The 27,284-nt window shown below is 31.3% G+C and overlaps 1 protein-coding gene across 3 annotated transcripts in view; it reads left to right on the top strand.

Moving 5' to 3' along the window:
* Positions 1–27,284, top strand: part of LOC129946533 (uncharacterized) — a 152,313-nt gene that overhangs the window by 101,142 nt on the left and 23,887 nt on the right. For 2 of the 3 annotated variants that reach the window (XM_056056753.1, XM_056056754.1), the window contains 3 exons: positions 8,144–8,230; positions 8,282–8,640; positions 14,593–14,772. In XM_056056753.1, the coding sequence (XP_055912728.1) occupies positions 8,161–8,230; positions 8,282–8,640; positions 14,593–14,772 (609 nt within the window). In that variant the 5' untranslated portion in view covers positions 8,144–8,160. The remainder of the gene's footprint in view (positions 1–8,143; positions 8,231–8,281; positions 8,641–14,592; positions 14,773–27,284) is intronic. The other variant, XM_056056755.1, reaches the window with a different exon arrangement.

Below are 27,284 nucleotides of genomic sequence, written 5' to 3' on the forward strand. Positions count from 1 at the left end.
CATACCCGTGGTATGATGGTTAGTGCGTTGGACTGTCATGCGAGAGGTCTTGGAATCGGTCCCAGCCTGTGCAACCTAAGTCTTTTTCACGGTTAATGGCGGATCCAGGGGAGAGGGGGTCGTAGGGGTCATGACCTCCCCCCTGGGAGATAATTTGTTTGCTTTTTCGTATGAATTCCCTTCAATTCAAAACTATTCGTATTGCGTTAATGGATATGACCCCTATTATATTTTGAATTATTTATTTTTTGTATATGAAAACAACATTTGTATTTTACTTCCTTAAACTTTGTTGCTAAAGGTACTACTTTTGACTGAAGATTGGACCAAAAACATAATATGAATCACATTTTCAGCCCTATTCTTAGCTTATACAGTTATGTTGTATAAGTAAATATTTCATTTAAAGATTTATTATTAATTTAACGACATTCACCAAAAAGTGGTTTGCTGTCAAAAACAACCAAAATTTTGATTTTCGCTCAATTTAGAACTTGAAAAACTTTAGTCATGCTTTAAATTATTTTCATGAAAACTGTTTCTAAGAAAAAGAGCAAATATGCAGGTTCTTAAGAAGAAACCTTTAATGAGAGATCATCAATTTTATATTAAGTTGCCTTTAAATTCCTTAAACTAGCCTTCAATTTTATTATTAAACTTTTTTGACACACATAGATATTGAGCATTGTAGTGATTTTTACTTGCGGCATATACGAACTATATGGCAAGTTTTGCATAATTAATCAATTTCGAAGTAGAGCTTTTAATCAAATATGACATTACAGCGGTAGAGAAGTCGAAAAAAGTGTGTGCCTCGATTCCTTCCGTCTGTCTGTCTTTCCTGGCCCCTACAGTCCAAACAATTGCGTTGATTGAAATTAAGATTTTCAGCTGATTAGTGTAAGGAGTTTTTATCATTTTATTAATACGAAAAACAGCAGTCCCCACACAAATTTTGGTGCAAACATGTGATTTTGCTAAAACTTTCTCTAAATTTTGTGTTCTTAATTAGGCTTCTTTCTACAAGAAAAACATATTTTCGTATTGCTCCAGAAGGGTACCCCTCAAAAAACCTTTATTTAGTTTTTAAGTTTTCTCAAGAACTAATGAACCGATTTCAAAATTCTTCTCTTTCTGTGTAAGCTCTTGTCAATAATCAAATTAATGATTATTTTTTATGATCAAAAATGTATTTTTTGTATTTATAATAAAATACTAATTTTGTTTACAAAACTCGATATCTCAGAAAGGGAACAACATTTTTTTACGAAACTTAAATGTAAAATGTTCATAAATTTATAAGCTCTTTATTTAGTGCTTATACCATTTTTTTATTTATTATTTTTAAGACTAAATTTAAAATGATTTTCGAAAAAAATAGGTAAAACTAGATTTTTTGACAAATAAAATGGCATTTAAATTTTTGAGAAAAACTTATTTTGGAGGTACATTTCTAAATCTTAAAATATAGTTAATATTTTTAAACAGACTTGTTGGAAAAAATTATCAAGTTCTTGCGACTTAGTAGTGCATTTCATTTCTTTCAAAATTGGTTTCTGTTGAATACAAAAGATCTTACAAAATTAAATAAATATACTTTTGAAGTGAATTTGCTTTGGATGCTCTAGAACTGAGATTTAAACACGAATTTCAATAATACAAATGCCCCAAAAAATCAAGTGACACTTTTGTTAAACTAATGGCTAAGTGAAAAACATAATAAACGTTTTATATCTATTGATATAAAAGCTTTGAAACGTCTAATTTGTGACGGCTACAAAACTTTTATTCCCAACTTATTTGTTTACTTACCTTACTTTAACTTAATTAAATTTTTTTTAGAGAAATTATGTGCTTAAATGCAACTATTTCCTTAAATTTAAGAACCAAACCTTTATGTCTCTACAGTTTTTAAGTTTTGTTGACGACTTTATAAGATCCAAATACGAGTTAGTAGATTGATAACGATAGTAATAAGAGACTCCCGGAAATTAAGTTGGAAAAAACTACTTCAAAAAAAACCCCGACATTTTTACATTTCAGATCCTCTTCAATTTTCTGGATTTTTAAATTTTTGCAGCGTTCTTCGCATAAATAGAAATGAAATAAAGAAAAATGTGTTTTGTTTTTGGGAAAACGTGCGGGAAATGCACCAAAAACCCTCTAAGCTACTGTATTTTAGCTTTTAAATATGGCATATTTAGACAACTGTTCGAATCTTGGAATGAGTCATCCAAATTAAATAGTTAGACCATAACTTGCTGAACAACAGTGTTCTAAATAATTTGATAACTAAAGTTGTCATTTTAGCATTTATTAAATTTTGTTAGCATCCTTTACAAAACATTAAAAAACATTTTTAAGCGGTGAGTAAAAGCTCATCTAAGTGTGTGACCCCCCACCTGATGAAAAGCCTGGATCCGCCCTTGGTTACTGCCTCTTGCTATTAGTGCTTTCTCAAATAAGCTGTTCAGATTCGGCACATAAACGCCATCCCTGCAATTACTCACACACAGGAATGGTTGGAAGTTCTAAGTCAATAGGCTGGTTCTTTTCGGACTGTTGCGCCACCTTATTTGTTTATTTTAATCGACAGACGGGATGGGAATTTATTAATGTGGGCCGCATCCCAGCCTCTTTTTAAAAATTGGTATAGTAAAAAAACAACTCACTCACTTTTTTGAAAGTCATTTCTGCATCTTTCTGAGTTATCATCTGTATAACAAATTTTATTTGAAGTCTATATCGCTTATGGTTCTCTAGATATGCACGAAAAAGTTTCCTTAAAAAATAAACATACGTGAAAAAGCACACGCAGACATCTCTCCAAAAAAGCTTTGATTTAGATTCTTGGGACCTTGAAACGTCGGGTAATGTCAACATTTTCGGTAAAAATCGGATCGATTACAATAAGTTCCTTTTTGAATTAAGCATTAATATAACTTCATTCCTTATTCGTACATTTACAAAAGTATAGGGTTTTTTAATAAGAGAATTTTCGTTATGTAGTGCTCGCTGTTTACGGTGACCGCCTTACTAACGTTTTCAAAAAAGAACGCACCAATTACGCTGTCGGCCCAAAATCCACACAGTAACTTTTTGAGGATGCCTTATCACCTGTTGAACCTCGCGTGGGTTGCTGTCGTCCCATATACGAAAATTTGTGCTTGTTAACACAGCCAGTCATCCAAAAATACTCCTAGTCAATAAAGATGGTTTTTTGAACAAAATAAGGGTTCTCTTCCAAACGATTTAAAGCCCAGTCAGCGAACAAACGGCGGCGTTGTCTATGGTTATGAACTTTAATCTCTTGGATCAGTTGGATTTTGTAAGTGTGTAGGCCCAAGTCCCGAATCATAATTCACCAAGTTGGCCGAGTTCTTGTGCATGGCGAGGAATAGACTGCCTCGGGGTCTACTGTACACTTTCCCGGACCGCGGCGCTGTTTTCAGCCGATCTTGCGTTCCTTGAACGTACGGGTGATGGCTGATTGTTTAGTGAACCTGACGTTTGAAATTTGGCTACCTAACGTTGAAGAGTCAACTGGGCGCCACCTGTTTCCGTTAATGAACCCTCATTTTGATAATAAAGTTTTATCATTTGAACGTGCTGTTCAATCGCTTAGATTGCCATGATGAATTGGCATAGACAACTGAATAATGAACAAAAGTTTTGACAGATGTCAGCAAAACAAAATGTCCACCACGGGGTTGCCAAAATCTACCCGCGCCAATTTAAAAATTCTTTATATAAAGATGTGCAGGCTTTTAAAATAATAAAAACCTAAAACTTACAAATAGACAAAACATATAAATGAAAATTCTTTTATTTCCAAGTAATATATTTTGTAGTTTTACCAGTTTGCTGGGAAACCAATAACTCAAAAATATAAATACAGAGTTCAAGTATTAAAAACTTAACCTTATTTTTTTAAACGGTACTTAAGAACTTTTACCCACATCTATCGTGATTTTAAAATATTTTTCATTGACCAGAAACTGGCTCGTCATTGAGTTGGGTGACAGTTTGCCATTAATTTGCCAGACTAACAAAAGGAGACCAAAAACCGAACTAAATTAAACTACTTCACAGCATTTTGGCATTGATTCAAGTTTCAATTTTTACATTCTTGCTCCACAAAAAAGAGAATGATAAAAAAATGTGGTTTGCGGTATGAAATCCCTTCCTCCCTTCCAACTTCAAATTTTTAAAAAAAGATTTCTTTAGCCAAACTCGATGTGGATTTTGAGGCAATATCAAATGAATGTATTATCTCTTATACACTTAGCAAAAAATTCTAGGTTAATTTAACTTCAAGAAATATTTTTTGATATTCACGGTCAAATTTCAAAAACAAGAAAATTAAATTATTACAATTTAATGTTTAATGTTCTTCAATTAATAAAATACAGAAAAACAATTATTTGACTTAAGTAATAAGTTATCTTTCATGTCTTTGAAAAACTAAGACTGACTGAATACTAAACAGAAAATGGTAAAGTTACTTTTAAGTAACAAGGTTTTCTTCCTAGAAATAAAATTGAACTCTCGTGATTGGTCCTGAAGGCATTAATTCAAATCTGACTTCAAAATGAATGTATCACGTCAGGTTTTTGAGATATTAATTTTTAAAATTTATTATAAAAGGCTTTTTGAGGCTATCTAAGTTTTTTTGTGTCAATACAAACTAGAAAAATGCTAATCGGTTCAGTATAGTTCGATAGAACGAAAAAACCTGTAATTGGCTTACAACTTTCATGTGGGTGCGGTGGCGTAGTGCACTAGCTCCTTACTCGCTAGATCGCTTGTTCAAGCCCAGCTCGGGCAAAAGTTCTTCAAAAATTAAATTGAACATAAAGCGATTAAGCACCACTAAAGGAGTCTGATGATCTTGTTGGTCCCCGTGAAATAGCTATAACTCCAGCCTATGAACTTGGTGGTAGCAAACACAAGTTGTTGTTGTTTCATTTTAAATTTTCAAAAACTTGACTGTTTTCCAAACATATGATCCCTTTTTCCAATAATCTGTTGAAATATTTATTTTATTTCATATAATATTCGAAAAAACTTCTTCTGACTTAAAAATATTTGAAAGAAACACTTAAACAGCTATCAACAGAAAAAGGCAAAACGGTTTGAAAGTATGTTTTGTTCTTGAAGCGAATCTGTTGTCTACACAAGTCTTTTATATCAAGTTTTTAAAATGTATTTAAAAATATAAAAAATAACGTTAAAAACGGGTGCTTTTGAGATTTGAGCAAATAATTCAAATTGAAATTTGCATTCGAAATGAGTACTTAAGATTAATTCCAAAATGTAGTTTTCTAAAACAATGAAAGTATCAAATTCACAGTTTATTTTTAAAACTTCATATATTGTGTAGTACCCGTGGCATGATTGTTAGTGCGTTGGACTGTCATGCAAGGGGTCTTGGGTTCAATCCCTGCCTGTGCCACCTTAATTTAAAAAAAAAAATAATTTTCGCGGGTACTGCCTCTTGCGTGGAATTGACAATTCCTTCAAGAGTAATTCTTGTCATGAAAAAGTGCTTTCTCAAATTAGCCGTTCGGATTCGGCCAAAAATTGTAGGTCCCTTCCATTCCTGACAACAGTACTCGCACACAGGAATGGTTGCGAGTTGTAAGTCACTAGGCCCTGGTTCACAACGGACTGTTGCGCCACCCAATTTATTTATTTTTAACTTCCCATAGGAAGTTATTGTAATGGGTCCGATTTGTCAAATTGAAAATTTTGACATTTCTCGACGTTTCAAGGCCAATAGAGTCGAAATAAAAGATTTTTAGAAAGATGTCTGTGCGTGCGTGTGTACGTACGTACGTACGTTCGCGACGTTTTTTTCGTTGTCCATAGCTCAAGAACCAGAAGAGATATCTACGCCAAATAAATTTTGTTATACAGATAATAAGGCAGAAAGATGCAGAAAGGGATCTCAAGAAAATTGCGTGGGTGGTTTTTTTTACCATAGCAGTTTAAAAAAAAGGTGAACATTTTGGTTAACCCTAAATATCTTGCGAACCAAAAACGTTAGAGACTTGAATTAAATTTTATTTAATAAATTGTAACGTGATCTCAAAGAAGTATATTTTTTGAAAAAAATCTATCTAACGGTTTTTTTATAAATCAAAAAAACTGAAAAAAAATTTGTCACCTCCAAAATTTAACGACTTAAATATAATTTCATCTCCAAAACTATTATGAACAACGGAGAACAATGTTTTTGAAATCTGATAAAATTTTGAGAAAAATCGAATGGACAGTTTTTTTTTTATCTAAAAAAACATTACTCAAAGTTGGTAAAAATTGAATATCGATTCAAATATCTTTTCAAAAACTTGAAATTTAGGCTTAGAACTTATTTATCTTATAAAAAATATTGTTTTCAACATTCGATAAAATTTTGAAAAAAATCGAATTGATAGTTTTCTTACAAAAAATAAAAACCTAAAAAAGTAATAATAAAAGTTGGTAAAAATTCATTTTCGACTCAAATATCTTTTCAAAACTTTTAGATATTGGCTTAAATTCACTTTTATCTTTCAAAAACTATTATTTTCAACGTGCAGTAAGATTTTGAAAAAAAAATCGAATTAATAGTTTTTTTTTACAAAAAATTAAAAACCGAAAAAAAATAACAAAAGTTGATAAAAATTGAATATCGACTCAAATATCTTTTCAAAACTTTGAGATATTGGCTTTAATTTACTTTTATCTTTCAAAAAGTATTGTTGTCAACATTCAGTAAAATTTTGAATAAAATCGAATTGACAATTTTTTTACAAAAATTAAAACCCGAAAAAAAAATTAATACAAGTTGGTATAAATTGATTTTCGACTCAAATATCTTTTCAAAACTTTGAGATATTGGCTTTAATTTACTTTTATCTTTCAAAAAATCTAGTTGTCAACATTCAGTTAAAGTTTGAAAAAAATTGAATTGATAGTTTTTTTACAAAAAAATAAAAACCAAAAAAAAAAATGTATAAAAGTTGGTAAAAATTGATTTTCGACTCAAATATCTTTTCAAAAATTTTAATAATTGGCTTCAAACTAATTTTATCTTATAAGAAATATTGTTTTCAACATTCGGTGAAATTTTGAGAAAAATCGAATTGATAGTTTTTTTACAAAAAATAAAAACCTAAAAAAATGTATAAAAGATGGTAAAAAATGATTTTCGACTCAAATATCTTTTCAAAAAATTTAGATATTGGCTTCAAACTTATTTATTTTACAGAAAATATTGTTTTCAATATTAAATGATTTTTATATAAAAATCCAACAGTCCGTTTTTTCATAAAAAATAAAATCTACAAAAAATAGTACGCAAATTTGGTAAAATTGATACTAGTACATATAGACAAACTTTTAAGCAAGACAAATCGATAGACGGGATGGGAAGTTATCAGTGTGGGTCGCATCCCAGCCTCTTTTTTTATTGTGAAATAGAAACTCATAACATAACTCAAAACCCCGTTATTGGTTATTTAGCATTTTTTAACCTGGTGGGATAGAAAAATGTTAAGATTCGAATTTGGGACATTTACAAAATTTTAGATGAAATTCGAATTAAGGACATCTGAATCATTTAAAAAATTATTGCTTTGTTAGTGGGACAGAAAACAAACGTAATTTTGTTGATCAGTCCATTTAATATTGGTGCAGGTAATGTATACTGTTTAAAAGATTTTAATATATTTTACTTCATATGTTCTTTATTATTGAACTAATTTAGTGCTGTATTATACTTGAAGAGTATAATTTTTTTGAGTGTTCTTTGAACAAATAAAATTCTTCATGTGCTGAATCTTTTATTGATATATTATTTTCAATTGTGAAGTGTGATAAATTAAAATTCGACATTTCCACAAAAAAAAAACCCAGCGAAGCATTTTTTTCGTATTCATTCCCTTGGGAGAGATAAAAGCAACACTCTTATGAATCTACGTTGATTAAATATTGGAAGATAGAGACAGGACACTTTGACATATTGACAAAAAAGTCAATCAATAACCTGGAAATTGAATAAAAAAAGTATTTATTTAGAACTCCAAACAAAACACAACGAAGACTAAAAAATTCCCTTTTTTAATATTCGTTTTTCTTTATCTTTGTTCAATTTCAGAAGATACAAGACATTCAATGCCAACAAAGGCCGCAGGGAGCCTCCGCAGCACGTTGCCTGCCATCAATAATGGCGGCAATGACGAGGGTAGGTTTTCCAGATTCTTAACATAATCAAAGTACTATTTAAAGTTAATAGATCTTGCAGATCAATATTTTATAATAATGGCCAGGCTAGTTGCTGGTCATATAAATGATACAGTGGCTTTTGAGAAGTACAACAGGCCAATAATGAAGTCAAGCATCAAGTCGATTTATTGGATCTTTTTGTTGCAATATGCGATTCTGGCGATTTTGGGTATCGTGATGAATGTTTCGATTATTGCTTACGTAATGTACCATAAACTTTACAAGGATGTCACGCATGCGTTTATAACAAATTTGGCACTGTGTCATTTTGTGCAGTGTGCAATTGTGCTGCCAATTTCGCTGACAGTGATGATGATTCAGAACTGGGTGTTTGGGAACTTTTTGTGTTTTTTCCTGCCAATGCTACAGGTAAGTCAATTGTTTACAACAAATATCATAATGTTTTTCCTAAAACTAAAATAATGCAAACAATTTGGGGTACACTGTATACAATGAAGTACCTAGTAGAAGTCCGTCTGCGTCAATCTTTTATAAATCTATAGATGTCAACTATCAACACTCAAAATATTTGTCGTACCAAGAATGAATACATAGGTTAGGTGAGGTTCGCAAGAGACACAAAACAGTCTTGGTAGAATATGCCCATGTTTAATTTTTGTATTTCTTACAAACAGACAATACTGGTGTTATATAAAAGAAAACTCTTCATCTAGATTCAAAGATGTCAATAACAATATAACATTGCAATTGCAATATGATGTTCTTAAGGGGGTATTCTGGTCTTGAAATAAAAAAAAATCTATTTTTTTTTTGTTTCATATTTTCACACTTTAACTATTTAAGAATATGTCTACGAGAGGATTTTCCCGAATTCAAATTATTTTCGGAGAAATAAGTATTTGGCTGAGCAGCCATCCAAATCGGTTGGGCTGCAACTAATAGAACAAAAGACATAATGGGGTACTTAAAACGCGTTTTTCTCAGAACTGTCTTTTTGATTCTGATACCCACGATTTCTCAGGTTCTGTTTAACCGATTTACTTGAAATTTTAAGAGAGTCTTCTTTAGAGACTTGTCTACGTCCGGAACTACGGCTATCCCCAAATTTGTATTTTTACTATTTTTAACAAATCGAAGAATGTTCAAAAGAGTGGTACATTTTTTTTTTGTTTAGGCAGTCGCCATTTTGTAAAAAAAAATGTTTGTAACTTTTCCGTAGTTCCAGACATTGCGACATTATTGTAGATCTTTTTTAGTTTTTGATTTCAGATTTCTAGGAGAGTTAAAATCGTGGGTATGGTTACGCACCAAATTTTTGAGACGGACCACTCCATCAGCTGAATATTGATTTTTTTTTACTTTTTATTTTTGTTTATGCTTCTAATGTGAATAAATAATGTATAAAAAAATGTATGGTAAAATTGTTGCTTGCTTTTTTCTACAGCACTTCAAAAATTACCTAAAATTCATGTCTCTAGACCAGAATACCCCCTTGAGACACAAACTTTTGTTTCTTTATGTAAACTAGTCTTGTCTGTAGGTGAACATTGTTCTTTCCCAGTTATAATCCTTTTCTTGTTTATTTATTTCAATTCATAAAATTATAACAGGAACAAGATTTCTACATACCCTTAATTCATTATTCTAAGCTGTTAAAGGTCATAGTTTTAAATTTAATGCATTTGAGTTTATCATTTATAGACCCTATACAAAAGTAACATTTATTATATATTGAAATCAATTAATTCAGGAGGCTATTTGCACCCTAGTTTGGTTTACTGAATATATGGCAGAAGTTGTGCCGTAGTCTTATACATGCTCGACAAAAATTAAAATTTAAGTAACAGAAAACCGATTGTGATGATATTGGCCCATTAATTATTAAAATTATAAAACCAAATTGCAAAAACCTTCTATGACTAGTGAGTGTTGGAAGGTTTATTAAAGCTATCCTCTGAGAGTGAGGGGGAAAAAGAAGAAAAAAACGCATACATTTTCTCTGAATTTCTTCAAACTTTGTTATATGAATCAAGTAGTAAGGTGATCTCACTATACAATTATAACCAAGTACAGATCTTACAAATGAAACAAAGAGAAGCTTAAAAACGTAAGTGTCATGGACACAGAAAATAAGTTGTCCTATTAACGATCGTCAACTTAAAATTTGGCCAAATTGTCACATTGACTACCAAACTAGTCAATATGACAACCTTATTTTAAAAAATAGACTACTGGATAATCAATTGAACAATCTTAGATTGTTAATTTTTGTAGTCAACAAAATAAGTCCATAGAACAACTTCTGTAGTCAATATGACAATTTGGTTGTCATAATGACTACCAAAATTGACTATCGACGATTGTTATATTGACTACCCGGTAGTCAAACTAGATTTCGGTTTTCAACAAAAATTTCCATATTGACTACCGCAATTGTCGTATTGACTACCACATCAGGTAATATGACAATTTCCTTCGATCCAAGTTGTCAAACTTTAAAAAAAACTTCGGATCCCAAAAGTGACAACCAAAAATTGTTTTTTGGACTATCGCAATTATTGGCGGAATATTGACTACCAAATAGTCAATACGATGACTTTTTTCGTTCTGTGGAAAACGCGACCGAATCGCTTCATAAATGCTAGGATCCTACTAATTAAAAGTTAACTTGGGATCAAGAATAATAAATTAATCAGAAAACATATAGACTCTACATGTAGCAAACGTATAATTAAAATCAAAGCGAACTTTTTGCGTCTAAAACTCATGGTTTTACACTTGTCAACATTTAATACCAAACGATTTTTACTGCACCATTCCGTAAATATTAAAAAATCTACTTGCAAAAGAAAATAGTCGGAAATTGATTTTATACTTTTTAAAAACCTAATGCTATCCGTATAAAATTGGACCTAAATGGCTTCCCTGAGAGATGCCAGAATTTACAACTACGATATAAAAAACGAATGTACTGTATACTCGTAAGTACGATGAAAACCCATTTAAGAAGTTTGTAAAACTTTGATTGAAAATAAATGTATCTTGAAACAACTTGTAAAAGGCTCTACTTTAATCACTAAGTACACAATCGACTTATTCACGCTTTTCAAACAAAAGTACGTGAAATTGAATAAATTGGAAACTCTTGATCTCTGTTTCATGAAACCATGCTGAAAATTTTATACAATGAATGAAAATAATGGAATACATAAATAATTTTTATTTTAATATTAACAACAGTGTTTTTTCTTTTAAATATATTTTTTGTTGTCTAAATTGACCTGACAATTAGTATTACTTCAATAGTTTTTAAAGTTATTGAGTGAGTAACTCTGACTCGATCGCATGAATATGAACGAACAAAACCCATCAAAAAGAACGTTTATCGAAATGTCTTCACCAAAATCGAATTCATCGAGTACTACATTCAAAAATAAAGCACCGCCGGTTGGGAACTTGGCAGTTTACCTGGATAAAATTTTACAGAATTCCATGGCTAATTTGTTAGATGTCAAGCTAAAAGAAGTTGCAACCAAATCTGATATTGAAGGAATCAGAACAGAGATTACTACTTTTAAACAAAGCAATGCAGAATTGGCGACTCAACTGAACAAAATGGAGTCCAGATGTGTTTCGCTCGAGAAACAGGTAAAATTACCTGAAAAGAAGGAAAATAAGAGGAATGTCATAGTGCATCTGCAACCTCCGACGGCTAATACCCAGTGCCAGGATGCGGTGGAGAAAGCTAAAGAAATTTGTCTAGATCTCTTCAGACATCTAATACATCTAAAATAACTACTGCACATCAAATAACTCTAGTTGAAATGTCCAACAGAGAAGATTTATTCTAGGAACTTCGTTCAAAATCCAAGCTTACGTCACATATAAGTTCTCGAAATCTGAATATCAAAAGTCAAATGAGAGGAGAAATGCTTTTAATTTGTAGTAAATGGTTTGTTGATGCTCAAACAGCTGGATGGTGACACTTATGATTGGACAGCTCTTGAAGATCGAAACAGCGATGGTGGAAACCTATTGCAAAGTGACAACATAGCTTCTCAAACTGTGGCGAGTGTTCACACGAGAAATTTTGTATTGTAATGCCCTCCGCCATAATGGCATAGACTTCGCCGGATAAATAATAAAAGAATTGCTGTTTGCGGACGACATTGTTCTTTTGGCAGCATCACCCGAATCGTTACAGTTAATGATAAACCGCCTTTATCAATAGTTTGGGCTTTGGAGTTTGATGGTTAATGTTAATAAGTGCGAAATTTTGATTTTTGAACTGGAGGAGACCGCGAAGGAAAAATGGATCTATAATGGAGCGGTCGTTGAAGTTATCACGGAATTCAAATTCCTTGGAGTTCACTTAACTAAAAATTTGGGCGTGGAAATTCATCAAAGAGAGAAACTAGTTAAGTCTAAAGGTGCAATTAGTGCAACTTGGAAAAGATAAAAGTATAGAACATAGCAGCAAGTTCAAGATATTTGAAGCGGTATCTGAGTCTGTCATGTTTAACGCGGCACAAACTTGGGGAACGAAACAATTGAGAAACTTCTCCAATACTTTATAAAGCGAATTTTCAAATCACCCAACTATGTTATTATGTTGGAATCAGGATTATCACCTATGTTCATACGAACCCTGAAAATGCAAGTCGATTATATCTTGAGAGTTATGGTGACGAGCAATAATATGCTTCCGAAGATAGCAGCGCTTCAAGTAATACGAACCAAAACAAGTTGGTGTGCTGGTTGGATACATTTGTCAAGAGAATGTGAAATGGAGCTTAACCTTTTGTTTAATAATCAGGGTGATTTAAAGGCTTCTTTATACTACCTCATTTCCGTAGTGGACATAAAACAACGAGAGAAATACTTGAATGACGCCACATCACCTATATACAGGTAGCTCTACTGACAACTAAATCACAACTTGTAATAGAGGAATTATTTAGGGACAATAATAGCATTGTCGAAATTTCAATGATGGTTTAATTGAGAGGTGAAGTTATGCAGCTGAATTTTATACCTTTTAGAGATAACTTACCAATTATATGGTTATTGTGCAATTTAAAGGGAAGGAAAGATGCTTTTTATTTTTGGTTTGTAAACTTTATAAAAAAAAACTTTAAATTAAAGTTATCAAAATAAAAACAGATAATTAAGCTTTAGGTCTGTAGTGCATTACTTAATTTTCAGGACCATTTTCACTTGAACACTTAACGGATATGATAAAAAATCAACATTGATGGTACACCATCATGGCCTGGACTAAAACACTTATCCAAATTTCGTGATATTCTGCGCAACAGTATCTCCGTTTATTTCAAAATTATTTGAATTCAAGTGAGGAAAATTTCATTCAAAAGAAGTAGAAAAACTGTAACTGTTGTCATCTTTTGCATCTATGAGAGCTTCTTTAAAGAAGCTTGCAAAGATGTTTGCGAAAACCTGACGCTCATGACTAGTTGACGGTGAATCTGACATAGTTTTGGTAGCCAAGTTGTGTTCCTTTTATTTTGTATGTTTTTGAGATGTGAATCAAACCATGGTGTTATAATTGGAGTTACTACGAGCCTTTATAAGAGGAATTGCTATGTTAAAACAGCTTAAGAGTTTATTATAAAAAACGTTACACTTATCGTTAATATTGCAATTAAAAAACACTTGATTAGAGTTGCAAGTTTAAAAGTTCTGTAAAATTACACGTACTTAAATTAATCTCAAGTTTGTTTAAAGCATTATTATATGGAGAAGGTAGGTTTCAGTTAAGCGCAATATCTAATGCGGGATAATGTAAATCTTTATTTATTAGTTTTACAGCTAATACTGGACTTTCAGCACCCAGTGTTTGGCCTAAACGATTTTTCACTTCTTTGAACTGACTTAGTCCACATGATGATACCATCAATTGATGAAAGATCAATATTACTTATCGCATTAACATGAACGTAGAAGTTATCGTAATCAATGTTAACTTAATTCAAGTTTGGTAGGTTTGTCTTTAACATTTCAGAAGTTCAAACATTTTTAGGACACTCTTTGAAAAAAAAAACTACACATACAAGGTGTGTAAACGTCTGCCTTTAATTCTTACATTTAAAAAGATTAAGTTTTTCTGACAAAATGTTCCTTCTATAATTTACAAGGTACAAACAAATGTCATTGTTTATAGAGCCTTAAAATTTGGGAAGAAGAAAATAATTTGATTGTAATACAAAACAGATTTATACAAAAAATAATCAATATTAATTGTTTTTGTTTTTACTTCCATATTACGGCACTAACATTAAATAAACACATATTTTTTCGTACGACGATGTCCAATATATCAACATACATAAAACTTAACAGGATATACCCTTGCATGTGGCCATGATTTCACACATCCTCATTGCTTGGGACAGGATGAGATGGCTGAGTGATCCAATGCGAGGTCGTTTGCCAGCTTTCGTTTGTTGTTGTGCAACATGGCTTACGGGAATGGTTATAGCTTTACCATATCCAATTTACATCATGTACGTTGAGCTTGGGGTAAGTACGTTTTTTTTAACATATAAGCATTTACTAAGGTCTTCAAAACCATCATAAATAAAGCACTGGAAATATTCCAATGTTTTCTAAGTGCTTTATTTAGAATTTAAAATGTAATCCCTTTGAGAAAAGGCAATTTATTTTTTTGAGTAAATAAATTAAGGTTAACATCAGACAATTAAGTAAGAACGTGACAAATACAAGCCATAAAAAGAGTTAAGACAAAGATGTTGCATACATTTTATGTATATTTACCAAACAAAATTCTCGTAATCTAATACAATACTGACTGAAAAACTCTAGAAATGATTTTAAAATTTTTTTTTCGTTTCTTTATATTATAACTTCTTACAATACTTACAAAATATGTATATGTATGTATCCTTGAATTGAAATCGGTTAAAATTCTTATAACAAACTGGGCTGGTCAAAGTCTAAGTCTACTTTTTTTTCTAATTCCGATCTACAAGATTAAGGGAAAATAATTTCTTGAATTTAGTAATAAGAGATTTTTTCGGAATAAAGTTTTAATTTTGTATGCAAATTTCCAAAGTGAGCGCTTTCCCATATTAACTTCCCATAGAAAGTTATTGTGATCAATGTTTCAAGGCCGAGATTTCTTGCATACGATAAAATAAAATAAAAAATGAGGTTGGGATGCGACCCACACTGATAACTTCCCATCCCGTCTGTCGATTTGTCTTGCTTCAAAGTTTGTAGGTTTTCGTGTTGTGTTAAAAAGTCATCAGATGAAATGTTCGTAAAAATTTTTAAATTACCAACAATATTTTTCATATCAGGAAATAGTTTAATTTCAAAATTTAGTTTTGTTAAATAGATTTTTAGTGGGAAAAAAAATGTAACCAATTTTAGTACCATTTCTTAAATTTGTTTATTTTTTTTTATGGAAAAAGGACTAGTGGATTTTTATAAAGAAAACTATTGACTATCGAAAAAAATTTTTTTGGTGTGAAATAAAAAAAACATTTGAAGACAATATTTTTAATTTTTGAAAAGCTTAAAAGTTTTGGTATTGTTTTTTTTAGGTTTTTATTTTTTGTAAAAAAAACTGTCAATTAAAATTTTCTCAAATTTGTATTGAATGTTAAAAACAATATTTTTTTAACAGAAAAAATTAGTTTAAAGCCAATATTTCAAATTTTTAAAAAGACATGTAAGTCCAAAATCAATTTTTACCAACTTTCAGTAATGCTTTTTTTAAATTAAATAGTCAATTCGATTTTTCTCAAAATTTTACCAGATGTCAAAAACGTTATTCTTTGTTGCAAAAAAAATTGTTTTGGAGATAAAATTATTTTTTTGTATTCGTAAAATATTGGAGATGACAAATATTTTTGTTCAGTTTTTTTTTTTTTAATTTAGCTCGTGTTTTTAATAAAACATGACATAACGATGGTAGAGAAGTTGAAAAAAATGGGTTTCTCGGTTCCGTCCGACTATCTGTCTGTCCTAGCCTCACAGCTGTGGGGTTGATTGACTAAACATTTCTAAATTAAGGTTTTAAGCAGTTTCGCGTTAGGTGCTTTTTGAAAGCTTTTTAGGACTAAAAATAACAGTTTTTTTTGTCAAAAATCCAAAATTAGAATTTTCTCAAGAACGAAATTATATATTTAATTTGGCTTCTTTCAATTAAACCAAAATATGTTTGTATTGCCCGTGGCATGATGATTAGTGCGTTGAACTATCTGGCCAGTAAATATATTTCAACGGACATATAAATGCTGCTCTGAAAAGGGCCACAGGAGCCTTCTTTCTGACAAAACGGCTGTTTTACAGCAGTCGGCTTGACCCCAGAGTGAAGATAATTTGCTGCATGGCCCTCATACGGCCGTTGATGTTTATGGGTGTCCAGTGTTCAGGTCTTCGAGCGGCAGTGTTAAGGACGCTGTGCCGGCTTATATCGAACAGCCGAATCTTCTTACGTGCATTACTATTCTAACGAGGTCCTACAACGGGGCTCGAATCAAAAGAATTGACAATTTCGTGATAAAACTCGTTCGAGGTTACATTTAATTTTCGGGGCATTCTATCCGAACGACGAGTATTTAGAGAGTGCACGCTTGAGCGGCTTCATTCCACCAGAGGCATTCCTCTTTTTAGATAGATGCGGTCTGATACAGGATAGACTGCCAGTTCCGCTAATCTACCACGCCAGACGACGAACCGTGGATAGGCGACTTGTGTACAATCGGGACGTCATCGCACAAGGCGGAACAGAGCTTCTTAGATGCAGTAGGGTTGTATCCGAACGGGACCTAACTGATAGGGTGAAGCAGGAAATCCAGTTTTGGTGGCTGCAATCGGCACTTGATAGTGGATAGTCGGAATGGGGTTTTGAGCCTTGGCTGGCTTACATACTTGTTTTATAGTTTAAGGGTCTAATTTTAAGTTTTGGTGGCACAAAAATAAATTAAAAAAAAATATTGAATAAGGAAAAAAACGTTAGATAGTTAGATTAGCTCCTGTGGTTGTTCTAGTTTTAAGAAGTTTTTAAGTAAAAATGTAAAAGAATATTGATACATATTAGTTTTTTTTAATTTTCTAATAAATAAGATAAATAAAATGAATTACAGTAACATAGATCTTAAGGCCGAAAGGCATTAGAACTAAGTATTATTTTTTAACTTAGAGTGTCCGTATGGGACCAGTAAGTTAGTTGTAAAATATGGTTAATTAGGCTAGTTGTATGAATTTTTGTCTAGCTTTAAGATACCTTTAAGAACAAATTGATAAAAATGAATTTAAAAAAAATACAAACAAAAACAGTGAGTTGGACTGTCATGTGAGAGGTTTTGGGTTCGATCCCTACCTCGATATCTCAAAAATTTATCATCGTTTTTCTACAAAATTGTAGTACCCGTGGCATGATGGTTAGTGCGTTGGACTGTCATGCAAGGGGTCTTGGGTTCAATCCCTGCCTGTGCCACCTTAATTTAAAAAATTAATTTTCGCGGGTACTGCCTCTTGCGAGGAATTGACAATTCCTTCAAGAGTAATTCTTGTCATGAAAAAGTGCTTTCTCAAATTAGCCGTTCGGATTCGGCCTTAAATTGTAGGTCCCTACTATTCCTGACAACAGTACTCGCACACAGGAATGGTTGAGAGTTGTAAGTCACTAGGCCCTGGTTCACAACGGACTGTTGCGCCACCCCATTTGATTTTTTTTTTTTTTCTACAAAATTGAAATGTAACATATTATTAACTGCATACTTTAAATATTTTTAAAGTCTTAAGTTTTGTTTTAAATGCAAACAAATGTGTTTAAAACGCTCTAAATATTTTCAATTTAAAAATTTGAAAAAATAAGATTTTTTTAAGATATTAAATGACATTTTAAAATTTTGAGACACATGGAATATTTTGAAAATATCTTGAAAACAAATTTTAAGTCAATATCTCTACGGGTTCTCGACTTTTGACGATGGAAAAAAAATTTCCCGAACGTACTTACGTATAAACATAGAAACCTTGAAATATCAAGAAATGCCAAAAATTTCAATTCGAAAAATCGGACTGATTAAAACAAACATCTTATGGGAAAACATTTGTTTTCATCATTTAGTACTTTTTTATAAATATCCAACTGTCAGTTTGTTCATACAAATTAGAGTCTACAAACTAAAAAACTACATTCAATTAATATTTTGAGAATAAATGAAGGTATTGACTTCAAAATTATTTCATTTTTTTCTAAATTTTGTTGTTAATAGTCTTAGAAAAATCCAAACTGTATTTTTGTATGCAAGAAATAAAATTCTTGGGAACGACAACAGATTTAAATTGTTTTTGCTGTTTATTAGAAGACTTCAATTGACAAATTTTTGTACTAAACAGAAACTGTTAGGAAGTGGTTTTCAAATCGAACAAAAAAAGTTATTGACTTTAAATTTTGTATCACACACAAAATATTGTTATTAACATTTTGTTAAACCTATACACAAATCCAAGATAGGATGGGAAGTTATCAGTGTGAGTCGCATCACAGACTCTTTTTTATTTTATTTGCAGTGATTATTCTTATTTAAAATAAAATTATTAAAAATGATTAGCTATAAAAAAGTGTAAAAAACACATCTCCAATAGTAAAATAAAAGTGTTAAAAAGATTATGTACACGAACATTTTCTTTTTTAACGAAAACATTCTTTCAAAACACGTGTTCTATAAAAACTAAAATAATTTTACTCAGTAAAACCTTAAGTGGGTTAATGTTTTAATATGAATTTAAATAGATATTTAGACCATTTGAGTGTAAAATATTTCTGTTCTTAAGAAATTCATATAGGTTCGTGAGACCCAGTTCTGCAATTTATTTGCTAACTTATCTAAACTGCACTTAAATATTCTCAATAAAAACCAACTATCTTTGACTACAGGTAACTTTTGAATTTTAGGTTCCGCCTTAAAAAATAAGTAACATAGATTATTTTTAAAATTTCAACTTGGAAGTAACATTTTCAATTTGCTTTCCTTCGGATCAACCTCAAAGCCAAAACCTATATAATATCCTAAGGGATGTAATAAATTCACACAAACTTTTAAATTATTTACATACATACAATTTAAAATATTAAGAAGTAAGAACCACAGTAGATGTTAGTATAATGTATATGTATATTTGCAGATTGAAGAATTGTAACCATTTGAAAGCCAACTTCAACATATAGAAGCTACTTACATAAATTATTGATTTTTATAATGGAATTTTGGTTCGGTAAACACCATTTTGTTGAGGTTATAAAAATAATATCAAAAATTTAATTGAAAAGTTTAGTTATGGAAAGAATTTCAAAAGTTTTAATGTACATGTTTATTACGAGTATATGCATACTTATTCGAAATCAAAATGTCGAAAAAGGAAAAAATGATTAATTGTCTTAAGATTATAACATTAATTTAAAAAATGTTTTTTTTTGTTGTGAAATTCAATTATTAAAACGAAATATGAATGCGAAAACTTAAATTGATATGAAGTCCGTCACTAAAGATAGTTAAAAGGAATAAAAAATGACTGTTTGAAATAATCATTTTGCAAAAGTGTGTATATAGTATTCCCTTTTAATAACCGAAAAGCCACATTACTTCGAAGTGCAACTACAATATTTATAGACTGTTAACAATTTTTTAGAAGGATAGATACACACCAACTGTAGATAGCTTTACCTTTACCAAGCCATGTCCTCGCCACATTCACCTCTCATCGATTATATACGAGGCCAAGAGGCATTCTACCTTACTAAAACCAACATCCTTGTATTTTGTTCACAGATGCTGCTTTATAGGATGTTTATGTTTTCACTTTATATATCCTACCTTGTTTGGTGTTGTGGCGAACCACTTGTTTCTATAGTTTGGTAGTTTGGGGGTAATAAATTAAACAATGTTCATGGTTCACTATAACAAAAACAATTTATTAAATCACAAAAACTTTAACTTTAATTGCTTCGTAAGTCTTTATCAGGTAATAAAGTTGCATCAAAAACACATTGTTGGACGGTGTGTTCGTTGGGTTGGGACTTGGGGCTTTATTTTCGTATAACATTCAAGGTTTTGCTGCACTTTAAAGGTTTCAAAGTTTAAAATATATAAATAAAAAGATGCTCTGTTAAAATAGTAAGTGATATCTTAGTCGAGTTGGGTACGATTTACGTTTTTTTTTAAAACACCAATTTAAGGAAATTTATTAACATGACGCAACAATTAATACAGATTATGAAAATGACATAGTTAGTCTTAGATGAATTGTTCACTTTAAAAATAGTTAACTTAAATTGTTGATTTTAACAGAGTGAACAGAGTAAAATGAAATGTATCTATATAATTGCACAAATCTTTGAAGTAATTTTTAACAGCTGTTTACAAATGGTCCGCGTTCTCTTAAAGGTTGTTTTTTTACCCAAAGCAGGAAAATGCTTCCAAGTCAACCCTTAAGATCAAAAACTTATATAAAATTGATTGATATCCATTTAAGGGCAAGTATCGATACAAGACTTCTGTCTTCGTCTCAATATGCCTACTGTAAAGGTAAATCGGTGGAAACAGCGCTACACTCTAGTACGCACCGTACTAGCTACTGTAGCCCTCTTTTCTTGCAAAAAAGCTATTGGTAATAAATGGGACTTACAACCCAGAATCACGCATTGGTTATTCACATCAAAACTTAGGCCGATTTTAATGTACGGTGTGGCAGTATGGTGGACTGCTTTAGAGAAAGCTATAAACCGTGACAATTTAAATAAAGTCCATCGTCCGGCTCCTAAGAATAAGTCGATCGCTTCGCACGATGCCATTTGCGGTACCGTTTTGAAAAGGCACTCTGCTTCACAGCTCTAGATATATTTATCAAACACATAGCTGCGAGCTCTGCTATTCATGCTATTAGTTTTTAAATATTTAGAATCAATTCCAAAGCACACAGAGCACACCATCTCCTTCTGGGGTGATAGGGCGTTCCTAAAAGATCAGTCAGTACAATTTTACAGAGATGGATTAAAAACAAAAGAAATTAAATCTGTCATTCCACTTTCCTTATAATTGTAGCGTGTTTCAGGAGGAACTTTTTGTAATAAAAAAAGTCTTGCCCTGGGTTTAAGAAAGCGTGATATCAACATCAAGTATCCGTATCTCTGGACTCTCTCTCTATACAAAATCTATAAAAGTCCATAACTGCTGCTCGTCTCTAATAGAGATTGAACCACTGTTTGATATTTACCTTTGTTGGGCCGAGTCAAAGAGACATTCCAGGAAATTGCAGGTCAGATGACTTCGCTAGAAATGGATTAGTTCAACCAATTCTACCACGTTGCCAAATGCTGGCATACCAATCTTTTTATGTAAACTATTTCTATTTTAAGACGCTATGAAGAAGGCAATCACCACGTTTCAGGTCACAAAAACATCTGGCCAACTTTTAGCACTTGAAGCAAATTGCAGATGTAAGCTCGATAATCGGTGTCATAACTGGGCACTATCTAATGGGAAAGCACGCCACGTGGTTAAGCGTAGTCACAAATGACTTTTGCAGAAGTTGGATGAGGCAAAGGAGGAAACAGTTCTTCACCTCATCCGTACATGCTCTGCTCTAGCTCAAAAACGCAAGAACTACCTAAGAGAATTCATCTATAACGATTTGAATGATCTCAACCATATTATTAACATAATCAATCTTTCACGTTTCTTTAGGGACTCAAACTGCGGTCCTTAGAAGAAACCTTCAAGATTCATGTGGTATCACAATGTTTCAATAATGAACCTGAGCTGTGTCCTACTCCATCACGGACAGCCACTTTAACCTAACCTAAACCTATAAACCAAATAGTCGATTGATTGATGGACTAATGACGAAAGATTCAATGTCAATGTTATCGAGATATTGACACATTTTAAAGGTATTAAGAAACGATCTTCCAAAACTCTTAAATAACACACTAAAGTATCTAGCTTTAAGATCAGAATATCAGATTTAAAAAAAAAATGCTGTTATATGAGTTGAGAATCAAAAACTTCTTGAAGAGTACTATTGGACTGCTTTGCTTTTAAATTCCTCTTATTAAACAAATTGATGCAAATTAATACGAATGAATGCATAACTTACGTACTTACTAATAATTATACAAAATCCACAAAGTCTAAATGATTGATTTTGGTTGTTTTTAAAAATCTACCTATAGTTTCAAGACTGTTTAACACTTTTATTTTTGTAATATAATTTATATTAATCGTACAACCTCCAGTTCTTTAGTAAAGATAAACTTACTATCCCATCATTATATAAGCAGGGAAGGCTAGGTACATATTTGTATTTCTTCGAATTCTTGGTTTTGATTCCATTTTGATGTTTTTATCTCTGAGGCATGAATATTTAAAAAGCACTCATCCACATTAGTTATGGTTCCTAAAAAGTGTACCTATATCTTCCATGGAATTTCAGCTACGACATAACGATAAGAGGATTGAAGTAGAAAAGCTGTGTTATTTTAAACATATTTTTGTTTGATTACCAAAAAGTATACATTAAGAGCTGCATTATATTGAATAAAAAAAATGAAAACGGTTTGTTTTTCATAGGATTCACATCTTTCCGATTTGTCGAATGGACATTACATTTTAATTTCTCCACATGTATATAGCCCTAGAATCTAAGTCGATTGTTTCTGGAGAAATGTCTAGGTGTACACGTTATACGTCTGTACGAGCAGAACTGTTAAATTATTAAAAACAGTTTTTGATTCGACCTCCTAAATGCGAACATGACTTTTTGTTCGATTAAACTTTAATTTATTGATTGCATAGTTTTTCAAGAGACAATGCGGCTTATTCCGGAAATTATCAACTAACTTATGAGTGCGGATCGCATCCTTGCCTGTTTTTTGTTCCAATCTATTTTGTATTTGTGAAGTATTAGTATACAAATGATATTTATCGTTTTCTATTTTGAAATACATACTTTATAAATATACTAAGCACTTAATTCGTTCTGACGTTTTAGACTTTCAAAAGTATAAAAAATACATCTCTTTAACTCTTTGTTTGAACCAAAAGTAATAACATTTTCCGAATAATGGAAAACATTTTAATTAAATTTTGAATAAGTAATCTCTCCAATTTACAGCTTTGAAAAAAGTATGTTTTCTATGCATACATATATTTTATGAATATAATTAATTCTCCTAAAATGGGTTTGATTGTTTGACAGCAAAATTTTAGTGTAGGATTGGCCCGTCTTTCAACAGTTTTCATATTTCAATAACAGAAAATAAGCAAAGAAAATGTTTCCACCACAATACTGACAGCATGTTGATTTTTGAATACAAATATCTCATTTTTTAAAGTTTATTCTTAAAAAAATTCTCATCCTCTTTCTGTTTGATTGACACGAAACTAATTAAACATCTTGTATTTTGTATTCAATAAGGTTTCTACAATGTTTCATCTAAACTACACAATATTGAAAATTCGTCCTTTTTCGAATGGTTTTGATTTGAAATTTAACGATTTGTATTCTATTTCTGTTTGATTGACGAGAAAGTAATTATGCGTCTTGTATTTTCTATTCAATTAGATTTTTATAATATTTCATCTATACAAAATAATATTGAATTCGTCCTTTTTTGATTTGAAATGATTGAAATAAGAATAATTTGATCATTGAACTTCTTTTCATCGAAATCAAATTTATAAATATATGAAAATTATATCTAAACGAAGGTTAAAGGTTCCTTATTCATTTCTCTAATCCTTTATTAATGACAAAAAGGTGTTGTGTCAAATCAACTGTACAATAGAAACTTAATGGCTTCTTGCATCAAATTCTCCTGAGGGCAGAAGATCTGTATGCAGATGGTTTTATTTTTCATCAGCTTTTCAATAGAAATATTATCACAAAGAAAATTGATTCTATTGTATAAATTAAATACACTTGTTTTATATGTACATATGTAGGTAAAGTACATATATATATTCTTTTGAAAAAAATTGATTGAGTATTGTTCGATCAATTTGTGAATATGGCTTCCTTAAAGAAATGGAACTAAAATTTAGCTTTGAATACGATTTGTTTGCAAAAAAGAAGACAAGCATTCTAAAAAGGCTTCTAATAACAAATGTAATCAAAAACAAATATAAATCAATTATGTACGCCGTCACTATTTGACTTGAAAGTTCGTTTCAGATTCATTTACGCATATTTTGGTAATGTGCCCAAAATAAACAGCCTCTTTTATGAAAATTGTTAAAGTTAAGATGGTAACACTCTTAAAAACTAGAAACAAAAATAATCAACAAAATTGTGTATGGAAAGTCTCTTATAACCTTTTATAACTTTGGACCAATTTTCTATAGTTAAAAACATGGATTGTAAAGTATTACAAAAAATTTGTTGTGATTAATATCAACGTAATATCAGACAGAAATTTTAAATTGCAAATACTTACTTCTCGATAAAGTCCTTCTTACTGACTTACAGCAAACAAGCTGTATTAAAAACTCAAAAAATCGAATTCTCGATTTAGTCTTTTCTTCTGACGCTATTAGTACTCTTGTTCTAGAATCTAGATCAGCAATTACTAATATTGACAAATATCAACACCCTTTGGACATTTTTTTTGACTTAAGTAATCACCTTACTAATCACAGTAATTCTTTTGATTGCTTATATAATTTTGATTGCAGAAGAGCCAATTTCCAGCAGTTGTCTGAAGATTTAACCATTTCTGGAATTGCTGATACACTAGCATTTTCTAACATTGAAGAAGCAATTTCAACTCTTTATAAGATCCTTAATTATTGTTTTTAAAAAAATGTACCCATACAGAAATCAAGAAATACAAACTTTAGCCATCCTTGGTACACGAAAGAATTGCGTTTACTGCGCAACAAACAAAATAAGGCATGGAAAACGTATCCTAAAACTCTGTCTCCAATCAACTTCTCTTTTTATGTTGAACTCTTTAACCAATTTAAATCTCTTTCTAATTTTTTATATGCTTGTAATGTTACAGATATGGACACCTCTTTGAAAGAGAATCCTAAAAACTTTTGGAATTTTGTAAACTCAAAGAAAAATTCAGATGGCTTTCCAGTTAACTTCACTTACAAGAACCATTCGTTAGATAAAACTTTTGATATCTGTAACGCTTTTGCAACAAATTTACGGCAGTCTTTTGTTAATAGCCCTGAAGGAGTTGATGAAGTATATTTTCATAATCATTACTACTTTTCGCGAACTAGCTGTAGTCACATACCTGTGCTAAAGAGTACGGTTCTTAATCTTTTATCCGCGTTGAATGATGACTGCTCAGCCGGTCCTGATGGTATTCCCCCGATAGTACTAAAAAAGTGTAGTAATGCTTTACTTTCTTATTCAATCTTTCTCTCAAAACTGGCAAATTTCCCAGTATATGGAAGAAGTCATTTCTAACACCAATTTTCAAGAAAGGTAACAAGTCGGATATAAGCAACTACAGGCCCATTGCAAAGCTTTCTTGCATTCCTAAAGTATTTGAACAAGTTGTTTGTGAAATTGTAGCATATTTAAGTAAAAATATCATTTGCTAGCAGCAACATGGTTTTGTGAAAAAAAGATCAACCGTTACTAATCTCCTCACATTCTTAAAAATATGTTCAAAAGTTTTAGAACAAGGTAATGAAGTTGATTGTGTATACACTGACTTTTCTAAAGCTTTTGACCAACTTAGCCACGGAATTATACATTAATTTAATTGTTAAAAAAGCAAGTTCTATGCTTGGTTTTATAAAACACTAGGCAAAGGAGTTCAATGATCCCTATGTTACTCTTTCTTTGTATAATTGTCCTCATTTTGAATATGCTTCGCAGCTATGGAATCCCTATTACGAACTTCATATAAAACGTATTGATTCAATTCAACATAATTTCATTCGCTTTGCCCTAAAAGGTCTTCCTTGGGAAGATCCCTGTGATCTGCCTCCCTATGAACATCGTATTCTACTTCTTCAAATGCAATCTCTCCATCAAAGGCGTGTTAATAATGACTTAGTATTTTTTCATCAACTCAGTAATGGTGAAATTGATGCACCTTATTTGCTTTCTTGTGTACATTTGAATTACCGAGGCGGAACTCATCCCCTGCGTACATTTCATTTTACATATTGACTTGCATAGAACTAACTATGGGAAGAATGAAGCTTTGAGTCGAATAAGCATTTTATAGAACTAAAACAGTTCATCGTCATTGTTTAGAACCAGTGCCCAACTATCTTAAACGTTCTTATTTTATTTTTTGTTCTGAAATAGTTAAATGTTAATTATATTTTGTATTTTGTGCGTATGTTAGGCTACAATTGTATTATTTTCTTAATAACAACTAACACATGCACTTATGATGAGTCTCTGATCGTACACGCTTGCTATAAGCTTAATTCTTTCTGAAAATTCTGAAGTGTAACAAAAAAAAAAGTTTATCGTTGAAATACATCTTACAAATCAAAGCAGCACATGAGCGGATCGAGAGTTTTTGGACACTTTTAAAAAAATATTCTTAAATATTCTTTAAAGAAGGCTGAAAAACTTCAAATAACATAATGCGTATTTTAACCTTATTTACTTCAGATGGCGCTTAACCCATTTTTGCCGCATATGATTCAATACTAGCATAAGCCCTATTGAATTCACACTGAGTTCTTCCGATTATGTGAACGTTGTAAGCGTATCGTAGTAATTGGATAAACTTTTGAAAGATTGTACCTCTAGTGTTGACGTGCAAGCTCCATATTATTCTTTCAAGGACGAGCATAAAGAAATCGCATCGCAGCGCATCACCTAGTCTTAATACATTAAGGTTAAGTTGTTTTTAATCTTTGTGGACGACTTTGGCAGGACTGCCAAAACTAAACATTGCTCTATACATCCGGTATATGTAGATGCTGTCATTGTATGTTAGCCCTTTAGTAGTTTATATTAAGATACATGTAGGCAAAAAGTTACCCAATTTACCTTGCTGGACATCAATGTTT

Source organism: Eupeodes corollae, chromosome 2 (assembly GCF_945859685.1).
Source record: "Eupeodes corollae chromosome 2, idEupCoro1.1, whole genome shotgun sequence".
Classification (NCBI taxonomy): domain Eukaryota; kingdom Metazoa; phylum Arthropoda; class Insecta; order Diptera; family Syrphidae; genus Eupeodes; species Eupeodes corollae.